The 12,138-nt window shown below is 32.6% G+C and overlaps 1 protein-coding gene across 1 annotated transcript; it reads left to right on the plus strand.

The window, feature by feature from the left end:
* The first annotated feature begins 4,761 nt into the window (after positions 1 to 4,761).
* Positions 4,762 to 8,727, plus strand: LOC127717362 (uncharacterized). The gene has a single exon (XM_052223064.1). It carries the CDS (start codon positions 4,912 to 4,914, stop codon positions 6,100 to 6,102), a length of 1,191 nt encoding a protein of 396 aa, XP_052079024.1. The 5' UTR covers positions 4,762 to 4,911; the 3' UTR covers positions 6,103 to 8,727.
* Positions 8,728 to 12,138: the final 3,411 nt, after the last annotated feature.

Raw genomic sequence — 12,138 nt, forward strand, 5'->3', positions numbered from 1 at the left:
ATAAGCTCAGGTTAAAAAATAGCAACAAAACTTACAAAACGAATTTAAAATATGTTATCTATGATAACATTGAACAGAGGTTACAATAACAATAACAATCACTTAAAACATAGTTCTGTGTAATTGGTTTTGTGTTCTGCCAACATTAATAATCTTGAAAAAAATATTTTTCACTTTTGTTTTTCTTTCAAATATTTTGCTTTTACTTACTATGTAGTCACACCACGAAATGGAGGTTTATAGTGATTTTTTCGTCCGTCCGTCTGTCTGTTTGTCCTTCCTTACTTAATCAACTAAACATAAGATTAGAATTCAATAAAACTAACTCAAAATATTAGTACCATATGGCATTGTGAACCTCTGTTTTAAAATCTAAATGGATTATGAGGTTTCCCATTGGAAAACAGATGTTACCAATCTGTTGAAATAGGGTAAAAGGCATTAATTTGTGAGCTCTGCTCAATATTGTTATAGTTGCCCTATATATATGTATCGATCTTATCTGATATCTAAGTTAATTTCGATTGGTGTTTGCTTTGCTCATTGTTGGGTCTCAATACGGTACAATACGTTTTAGTTTTTTTGCACTTTAGGTTGATATTATTGTATCATTTGATGAAAATCATGCATATTCTACTGATTTTATTTCATTAAACTTCAAGTTGTATAAAACAAACTGCTGAAACATCTAAATCCTTGTTCCACGCATATGTGTTGTCGACAGACTTCATAAGCTCAGAACAGACATATGTGCACAATGTTTGTATACTGTTCATTTTAATATCATAAATTGGCGATGCTACCAAATATAATGCAGATATCATTGTATAATTTTCAACTGATGTTATAATAACCTATATTTTTCTTATTTTGGATATTAAAAGAGAGGCGAAAGATACCAAAAGGATATTCAAACTCATAAGTCAAAACAAACTGACAATGCCATGGCAGAAAAACCGAAAACGACCAAAAGACAAACAACGGTACACAAAACACAACATAGAAAACCGAAGACTGAGCAACACGAACCCCAACAAAAACGGCGGGTGGTCTCAGGTGTTCCGGAAGGGTAGTAGGCAGATCCTACACCATATGTTTCGGTGGGATGATATCAACTTCACCACTTGGAACTCTTGGTTCAATAGCTACCTAGTAAGCAGCAAGAAATCATGATAGGAAATGCAATTTCTAGAATATCGTATCAACTTTGAGATATATACTCCATATGCAGGCGCTTCTGGAATGTTGCTACATAGAAAAGGAAAATTCACAATACACCAATAATTTGTTTAACCCTGACAAGAGAAATGAATGATTATTCATTGACAAAGAAAGACACGATAGGGTTAATCTAAATAAACACATACATTTAAACTTTGAAACAAATATGGGGAAATAATCGATAGAAAATGCGGATATTTCTTGAAGTATTTTTTGTTCGGTTTTTCTGTGACATAACCTAAACCACAGTGGAACCTTAATCATTAAAGAATATCGAATTAATACATATATTACAGAAAGAAAAGAAAAACAGAAAAATAAACATACAAGATAATAAGAAAAGCAACACGCAATATTGAGAAGTATTTACGTACAGTGACTAATAAATGCTTAATTGATTGATACTAAGTGTATTATGCTGGTGTTTGTCAATATTGAATAATTGTGCATTATATGATAAGGTGACTAGGGTCAAATCAGATTACTACATCAAACATTTGTTCAATCCTGACAAGAGAAATAATGATTATTTATTAATGAAGAAAGACACGATAGGATAATCAATGTTTCATTGAATCGGAATTGATTTTTTGGAGGAAAACTTTTCGTATTGACGTACATGTATGAGAATATTATAATGGCTTTTGAATTTGAATGTATGAGGATAGACTAAGACTCAGTTTGTGCAAAATCAAAAAGAAAAAAGAACGACAGCGCAGACAGGCAGGTACCTGAACCGTTAAATAAACCATTACTAGTATTGTTCACGAAATGATAAAAATATCATCCATGTTTTTATAATTACCTCTTCGAAAGAGAGAGAGAGAGAGAGAGAGAGAGAGAGAGAGAGAGAGAGAGAGAGAGAGAGAGGGAAAAGGGGGTAAAAATTAAGATTGGGCAGTTGTTTTAGTCTATTATAATGTCTTGTCAGGGTGAAGAGATCTATTGGTCTCTCACAATGGAAAAGAACTGGTGGGGAATCAATTTGATTCATGATAAAACAATCTCCACACTCACATACTTCGAATCGTATTGCTGCTCTACATATCAAACTCACAGTAAGATCTTTATCAATCAAAAAAAAAAAAAGACCCATACCACCTGTATAAGCAGAAGCTTGAAAGTTATCAATAACGCCACATCTGTGCATTGAAGCACACAGATGCGCAACTTCCGAAGCAAATTCGTCGACTCTGCGATCTTTTCCGAAGTCCTACGTTTAACATTGCCGAGTTTATGACCTTCGGTCCTTGCTTGGAAGTTGACAGATGCGAGTTAAATATCAGCAAAATACAGGCTCCAAGGGACAAAGAAACCTAACAAATACTAGTACAATGATAATTTTGCCTACAATCTTAATATGGTAAAATACAGAAAAAGACAAACATTTAGAAAATAAAAAGAGAAAAAGATATACATTTATGTATGATATTGCCAGGAGAAATCATGTACGAATAGGGCAAATTATTCGGTAGTACAGTATAACAATCTAAATAAACAAAATGACTGAAAGAGGACAGAAGTAAAAAGCAAACGCAAAGTTGTGCAGAGAAAACATAACATGAAAGCATGCATACTGAACACAGATTTCAAACACTCATTGTAATGGAAAAGAACCATTAAACAAATTATGCTTGTCTAGATATTTGTATTGTATCTGTAGTTTATGGTCAAATTGCCAGTCAACTTATGACATAATTTGTTAGAGTTCTTTGTCTATATAGTTTATTATTAGCTGTGTTCTTTAATGCACAGATTTATCGTGATCGACATCTAGTAAACACTCCGAGGCTCAAATCGTTGCTATGGGCTGTCTTGAACTTGCGAATCTTTTCTAATAAACTAAATACATGTACAAAGTTACAGAGAATAGAAGATACATATAAATAGACTTACCGCATGCATGTCATGTGAATTGCTACATTTAAGTTATTTAGTTTAACTAGGAGGATATACCAGTGAATACCACATCTAAATTTACACAGCTTTTCTACTTGTATAGAATTTGTAGAATTCAATAAAACACGAACTTAAAATTAGTATGTACATTGTATTTGGGATTTTACAAAAATAACCAAATAAGATTTTTTGTCTATCTGCTTTCAGTGTTTTACAAGTCACAATCTTTTTCTTCTTCAGACTCCTGGGTAGGAGTGTAAAACTTTCCGGATAATGTAGTGGTATTCGTCACCAATGTCATCTGAGTCACAAAGATGGCATTCTCTATTGTTTCTTGAAAGACCATGCCATCTTCTTGTCTTAATTGGCAATCGGTGACTAATCCATCTTAATTTGCACAATTAAGGTAAACAAATGGATAGTTGGGAAAATATTGTTATATTTCGGGGAGATGTGAAATTTTTCTCTGTGTTAGAAGGCATCATTGTGAAAAGTAAAATAACAAAAATACCGAACTCCAAGGAAAATTCAAAACGGAAAGTCCCTTAACAAATGGCAAAATTAACACACACAAACACATCAAACAAATGGAAAACAACTGTCATATTCCTGATTTGGTACAGGCATTTTCCTTATGTAGAAAATGGTGGACTAAACCTGGTTTTATAGCTAGCTAAACCTCTCACTTGTATGACAGTCGCATAAAATTCCATTATATTGACGACAATGTGTGATTTTAACATGGAGAAGAATAATTTCTAATTTGTTTTCCCAGGAAGGTTTTATAGCTTATATAACGGTTCGTATACATATTTTCACTGATAAAGATCGATAGCTAGGGGACCTTAACATTTGTTTTCACCATCTTGCCCGTTAGCCTTTCTGTATAATGTCCTCTTTACTTCATGTTTTGAACCTTTTCAAACGAATCATAAAATAAAATAACTGTTCTTTCCAAATATCCAAATCACAAATTTTGACCTTAAGTTAACTTAAAGTAAGTATACTTTAAATCTTTATTCAGTCAGGCAGGATATGCTTGTTTCTACAAGATGAAGGATTTTTGAATAAAGTGATCTAATTTCTAAAAGCATTTTGAAAACTCCTTGTTACATTGAAGAAAAAGTCTGTGACTGTTAAACAAAGTTTGCTTCCGGTTGATGAATCCGCTTCCTCTGTTAAATTTGTTCAGCACTACCATTCCATAGTTTGATTTTTTACATTCAGACCCTATCAGAAATTACAAAAAAATATATTAAAGTATATTTTTACGCAAAAAGATGTTGCATTTGAATAAATTACAAAAAAAAAGCGGTGCTTTAAACTGTATACTTTTGCCTTTATAAATATATTTGGACTTTATAGAGTTATAAGTCGATGAAAGTATAATTTATATAAATTTTTTTTAATATTTTTGTTTTATTGTAATACCTTCCCCAAAGTTTTGATTGTATTGTTTAGTGTAAAAAAGTCATCTTTCCAGAAGATATACGGTAATATGGAATCGAATATATATAAGATCCTTTATCCAAGTATTTCAACACCAACCTATGGGATTTTCCCAGTAGATTTAAAAGGCACTTTGAATATATAAATACAGAGTAATACGTATATATAGATCATTACAGTTCTACAGTTGATCAATAGAGTTACCGATTTAAAAACCTTCGTTAGTATTGATTGGTGAGTTGGAATCAAGTTAAGACAAGACTCCATTATTAAAATGTTACCTGTGACACGCACATTATAAAATATAGGACATTATAAACAGCTCAATCAAATGTCTTTGGAATGGAAAATGGTCGAAACATTATGACCCTAGATAGCGACACAAATAGTTCCCCTAAAGGGGGATTTGTTTCTCCGATAGACAATTGTGATTCCAAAATGGAGGATGGTAGTGTGGAACTAAACGGTAAGAAACGTAAACTTGTCGTTCATTTTGATCTCAGGAATACAGTTCTAGTTTCCGATTCAGTAACGAATGTATCTATGGAACAAGCGCTGAACAGTTTCTTGACAGGCGTCGTTTGGGGTAGAGATCTTGAAAATGGTGTTTGGCGATGGCATTCATATACCCCTTCTCTTACACCTCCTGCTGAGGGTACAACTACTTTTTATAAATATTTAGAAAGAAAATTGGTGAAAACTCCCAAAGACAGAACAATGTTGCGAATAGCAACAGGCGATTTCGCTCACAGTGATATTGGCAAGGGTTTTTTACCATATTTCAATTCACACATTGACAAAATGAAATGGAAACATTCGGAAGTTCCGGAATCAGGGAAATTAACAATGTCTGGTTCAGATGGCAAGCACTATCATTACATACTGCCTTCCGTATATAAAGCAATACACCAACTTCATGAGGACGGCCGGGATTTTGCAATTGTGTTCAGAACATATGGATTGGATACCGCAAATGTCATATCAAGTGTTAAATTTGGACTGGCAGGGAACCATCCAGGATTTCCGGAAGATCTTCAACTTCCGGTAAACCAGTTAGTTGGAAAGGTAAAGCGAGGTGATAATCAATCAATTGAATTCATGACGTACATGGACGACTCGACGGTTAAAGAATTCAAAAATGATCGGGATATTTACAACATGCTTTCAAAATCTCAGGGAATATCAGGGTATATGGACGACTTCCGGTATTGGCAAGACAATGGATACATGTATTCTACCGCCAAACCTTTGTATATTGACCCTTTTGATACCAGGGTCCAGCATATTTTTTTCGATGACAATTTTAGAAAATATGAAAATGATAGTATCGTTGACATCCGACTTTTCGATTCCGCTGGGTGTAGAAACTCCAAAAGCGTTATGCGACCGGAAATAGAAAAATTCGAAAATCTGTGTGTTGTACAAGCAGATTTAATGACGGCTATAGACGATGATGATTATTTCTTGAAAAGTATACGAACTTGTGAAGAAAACTACACACAATATCTAAAGAAATTTCATGGAATAGTTTGATGTTTGTTTAAAAAGTGCTTTATTCCTTTAGAGTTTATGGAACTAAACTAGTCATTTGACTATAATATTTTATGGATATAATAGTAGTTATGTATGATCAAATACTGCAATATCTTACTCTGTGATATACATTTGTACATTCTTAATCATTGTATAGTTACCTATTGAATTAAACACACCATGACATGTCCTTTAATTGAAGTGAGATTTGATATTTTACTAAGGTTTTTAAAATCTATGGTTCATTAGCACTATTTATCTAAAACATTTAAAATATTTTCAATGTACGGAATATTTTTATAGATTTTTTTCTTCTTTTTTTATATACATATTCGTCCAACTTCTTGATATCTAATTCACCTATTGTTATTTACGGTGTATTTTTAATTACCTTTTAAGATCATTAGGTATATATATATATATATACGTGTTCTTTATAACGAATTGCACTTAAACTTCAATGGATTTCAATCTTAATTTTGTCCAGCGCTTATACAAAGTTTTATATGTAAAGAAATATACCTTATGGATTTAAGTTCTAACGATATAATTGCTGGACACGCTTGATTTGTTCTTTTGAAAATGAACTATCTCCCCACTTTTCAAAATTTCTCAACAATACATTTCAATGTTGATACTTGACTTCTGTGGTTTTTATGAAGTTTTAGTTTACGCTGGAGATATAAATTCTCTTCTGATGGACCCTCCAGTTTATTATCTTTTCATATATAGATACGAATTTTAATCTCGGAATTTAATCATAAGCATATTTTAATTTGATATTTGTGAAGCTCAGTTAAAAATCAAAGCATGTATTTTAAAAACCTCATTGTTGACCCTGAATTTTAAATTTGAACGAATGCCAAATAGCTATGGATTTTAATTAAACTTCAAGAGATAATACATAAAATTTTAAATTGTATGTATACAATTAATGTCAAGGAACATTACTGATTCACATTGTAAACAGAATGACGCGACGAAAAATAAGTAAAGAAGAAACTATAGACAAAATATTTTCTCGTGATATTTTTCCTCATTCATACAAAGTACATATTAAAAAATAAAATCATTATGCATGTTTATGGAGCTAATTTATTGAAAATATCTTTGAACTTGAATGAAGTGAATTTAAAAACTTCAGTCTTTAGCACTTTTTTTCTGATGTCGTTACCAGGGAGATTGTTTCGTTGTTGAGCAAAGTGTTTACATTAGTATTTTTACAGAGAAATATTTAATGAAATAGATTTCAAGAGATTAATATCATCTTATACATTGATAAAAAACATGTCCTGCAATTATTATTAGCTATAAATCTAAACCATCGAAAGGGCATAGGAGCCGAGAGACAACACTCTGTTTTTGTCCCCCACCCAAATATTTGGCAAAATAACTGACTAACTTCTAGACATATAGACTAAAGATGTATGTGTTTTTTGTCAGAAGTTTGCCCCCCCCCCCCCCCCCCCCTATACACACGCACACATTCACCAGTGTCTAGCCCTGTATGTTTGTCATAACACATTATATGCAATTTTCTCTAGTCTGATCCATTTTTCTTAGATTCTGAAAGAAAGATAATGTGCCAAATTTGGGCACTTGCGTAGGCCTTTCAGCCATTGTAAATTATATGAAATCAATTAATACAGTGTTTGTTTTTCAATTCTCATTGATGAAACATTGTGTTGTCTTTTTGTTAACTAGACCGTAATTCCTAGTAGCGTTAAATCAATTCTCTTTATACATTATGTATAAGCAGTCTGAGAACTTGCATAGAAATTAGATGTAAAATGTGATAATTGATAGAAATCAGACATGAAAGATCAGAATAAAACATTGTTAAGTGTTAATTGCGGTCTACATATGACTATATATATTAACATACTTTGGCTGGTGTGTGATAAAAGGGTCAGGAAAAAAAAAAACCAAACAAATGTATGTGTAATGTAAAATTTCAAATAGGGTTGCAGGTATAAAAATATAAGGCATGCATGTGGATACTGAAACTGACTTTATGTAAAACATTAATTTCAAAAGCTCACATCGAAGGACTTCCATCCTAAGTGGGCCAACCCTCTTAAATCCCTATTCTGCAGCGTATGCCGTGGTGTTAGAGTTGTAAGAGTTGCCAATTTCCGTAAATATGTGGACAATCTAGTCTCCTTTTATTCGTCAATTTAAACTTTCTCACTCGTCACTTAAAAAAACATAATTACTCAGAATACTGCGATGTAAAGTGAATGCAATTAAGGAAATGAGGAATAAAGACCAAAAAGACAGCGACGTAACAACACAAGCTCATAAACAGACATAATCGCCAAAATTGCATGGGAAGTTCATAAACAGGAATAATCACCAAAATTGTATGGGAACCTCTCGGTTAAATATTTTTCTTGTAATAGCACCAATCAGCATCCACGAGTTTATTTCAGTTGCTAATTTTTGTGCAATCTCAAAAAATGGAGTAACACAAATAATTTTAGTTTTAACAAAGGCATTTAAACATATTTTACATGATGAGAGTGATGCATGGGATATAAAAGATTTTATTATGATTATCGTATGAATATTATATGTTATTAGACAATCTGATATTAAATTATTTTATCGAATAGTATATATTTATACCTGCTTTATGTTTTTTTTTTTAAACCAGAAAGTCAGCTATGTCTATGCATGTGTGTAAGTTAATGTAGATCTACACAGTAGTGCCGATTCTTTTAAAGATATTTATCATCAATTATTTTATATTTTGGTATCAAGTTTCTTTTTAGCATCTGTGTCCCTCCTAAACAAGTCATTGATCTTTAATATGAAGGGAGATAATGTGTAAACGCCAATTAGATAGCAACCCAAAGACAACAGTTTCGAAAAAACTGAGACGAAAGAAAAAAAAATGCAAACAAACAACAGGAAACTTAAAGATTTGGTTACACGAACCCTACTTTACCACCCCAAATCAAGTCATAGACAGAGGTAGCCGTCCTGTTTAACGTATAGGGCTCTTTTTTTTTACTCGTAATTCATTTAGTTTTGTTTCAAATGGACCCCAAAACTCTTTGATTCTATGAACACTATCTCAGTCGATGTGTTAACACATCAAAAGGGATTAGTCACAATTTAAAATGAAATTGAATTGAGTAAAGCCGTTTTCATTTGAACAGCTTAGGCGGCATTGAGTGCAAAATATGGTGGAACGGCACGTACGCATTTAAAATGTTTGCGCTGCTAAGTTCCTAGATCATCTGTAACATTTTTATATATGTTATTATATTTCGTTATATGGAGAATTGGATGATGATGGACGATCTTTGATTGTTTCTGTTGAATTTATTTACAACTTTCATATAACCGGGAAGATTTACAGCTAGACATATAGAAAAGACAACTGTCTATTGTTGAAGACTGCTTAAATGAGGCAGAAGGTACTTAAGGGATAAAACAAATACTTGTCATAGAAAAACTGACAATACCATGTCAAAAAATAAAAGACAACAGTCTATAAACACTAATTAGAAAACTTGAGACGAGCAATACGAACTCGACCAAAAACCCGGGATTATATCATTTGGTCGGGATGAATAAGCATCTCACATATGATAGTTTAGCGAAGCAACGTCACCACTGTTTCGGAGTTTGGACGCTTACAGTAATCTACGAGTTTATTAATACACTCAGGCACCATTGTGTGCAACAAGAGCAACATAATATAGTATACAAAATAATAAATTGGTCAATTAATATTACAAATAAAAAACAACGCAACCCTTTTATCACTACGGGTGAAAAAGAGGTTTTCAGTATTTGTGAAATAAGTTCAGGATAGTACTAGCGTAGAATAAAATTTTAAAGATAGATTATTAATACAGTTCATGCACTTCGCATTGATTTTATGTTGACCAGGCTTTACGAATCAGGTTCGTCAGAATTGATTCTGTTCCGCTTCAGAATTTTCCGTTGTTTTGGTATCGGACGATTCCATGGGTAAAAATCACTGGGTCGGGTTGAATTAATGAATGGACTTTTATCAGATAAACTATCTGCTTCAAGATTTTGGGTGTTTCTGTTCTGGATTTCTTTGTAATCCGTGTGTTTTGGTTCTCTGTCATCGTTTGGTTCGTATAATTCCCCTTCTATGAAAAGTTTATCTCTTACCAATACAGCTTTCTTTCGGTTTTTTTTGCCTGCTTTAACACAGGATATAGGTTTTTTCTCTTCTTTTCAATTTTTACCGGAAATTGTGCTCTGACAGAAATATTTGCCCCCTTTAATTTGTGACAGTTCCTCATTACTAACTGTTTATCTTTCAAAGATACAAATTTAGCCATTATTCTTTGAATATTTTGTCTTTGCTTTCCAAAACGATGTACAGAAACGAACTTTGATATTTTTACCGATTCCAAGTTTTTTGCGGATAAAATCCATTACAGTGTACTCTGTATCCTCATTTGGCTCCTGTTTTATTCTGGATATAATGATATTGTTAGTCATTGATCTCCATTGTAACTCTTCGACATCGCTCTCAATATTTGTCAATCGCTCATTGACGACTTTTATATCGAATGTGTTTTCTTTATCATTTTTTGCTTCTTCTAACAATGATATTTTCGACATATTTTCTTTGCAGCGATCTATAATTTTATGCACAACCGTACCCATTTGTTCTCCTTTTTTTCGATCATTTTATTTCGGTTAAACACAATTTCGCACTTCTGTTCTACGTTTTCAATTCGTGTTACCATTGAATCTAATTTCCCCTCAAGTTGCGATATCCTAGTATCCAAGTACCTTGAGTTACCATTATAATTACACCATGCAATTTAATTTAGAAAATTTGTAATTCAGTAAAAAGAATGATTATAATCAATTTTGTATTTTATCTCTTCTGAGACGTAAAAGAAAGTTTGCTAAATTAAGCATTTGTGTACGGAAAGTACTATTATTTCTTCTTTTCTCTTTTGGTAAAATACTTTGTAATGATTAGCGTAAAGCAAAAAAAAAAAATATGATCAATAACGCATGTTATATAGTATCATCTCTATAAAATAATGCTACTCGACAGGAAACCAAGTCGGGTTCATTTATTCAAAGTATAGAATTGTCTATAGTTACTGTCAATACACAGAGCATTGCTTCTCCTGATATATCTCGCTTCTGTGGGAAAACCAGAGTGCAACATACAGTCCTCAACTCTAGACAGGTTTAATTACAATAATTATGCATAGCTTTAAATCTTCCTGAGCAAAGACTTGGACATTTGTATTTGCTTATTCTCCGTTGAGCACGCGGTATTCAGGAGTAAAAGGAAAGACTAGTTGGCTTGTGTTCGGCTATGGTGACATGTCTTCCTGTGGACTGTTCCCACGTGAACTATTACGTTAAAGATCCTGCTCAGCTGTCGGTCTAGTACAAAGCAGGGTTTGTTTCATATCACATGAACATGTTCTCGTCCTGAATATGCATTTATTTTGCCACTGGACATTAAATAGCCATCCATCATCAGCATCCTAATCGGCATGAGTCTAAAAAGTTATGAAAGATTTAACAGAAACATCCCTAATCTCCGGCGCAGAGATCATGTCCGTTCCGTTCAATACTACGTAACACTACACTCAATGGTTTATTCTGGCTATTCCTACATTTTGAAAATATGGGTAAAATAGAAAGATTTTATGTTGGAGTTCCCAGAATTTTTATATAAACAACGGGGTTATGTAGGATTATGTTGTAACAATACTAAACTAATGAACCAAGGTAAATCCAGGTAAATCTTGTGGAAAATAAAGAAAAAGAATAGTTTCTATTACAATATTTTATTTAATAATTTCATAGCACATTTTGTGTAAATAATATTCAAAATAATAAAATGACAAATGTAAAACAATTCAAACGAGAAAACTAACGGCCTAATTTATGTACAAAATAATGAACAAAAAACAAATATGTTACACAGAAACAAACGACAACCACTGAATTACAGGCTCCTGACTTGGGACAGGGCCATACAGAATGTGGCGGGGCTAAACTCGTTTGAAG

The sequence above is a fragment of the Mytilus californianus genome, unplaced genomic scaffold, assembly GCF_021869535.1.
Source record: "Mytilus californianus isolate M0D057914Y unplaced genomic scaffold, xbMytCali1.0.p SCAF_1, whole genome shotgun sequence".
In the NCBI taxonomy this organism is placed as follows: Eukaryota; Metazoa; Mollusca; class Bivalvia; order Mytilida; family Mytilidae; genus Mytilus; species Mytilus californianus.

Excerpts from the sequence above, each read along its gene's own strand:
- LOC127717362 (XM_052223064.1), top strand. The coding sequence starts at position 4,912 with ATGGAAAATGGTCGAAACATTATGACCCTAGATAGCGACACAAATAGT.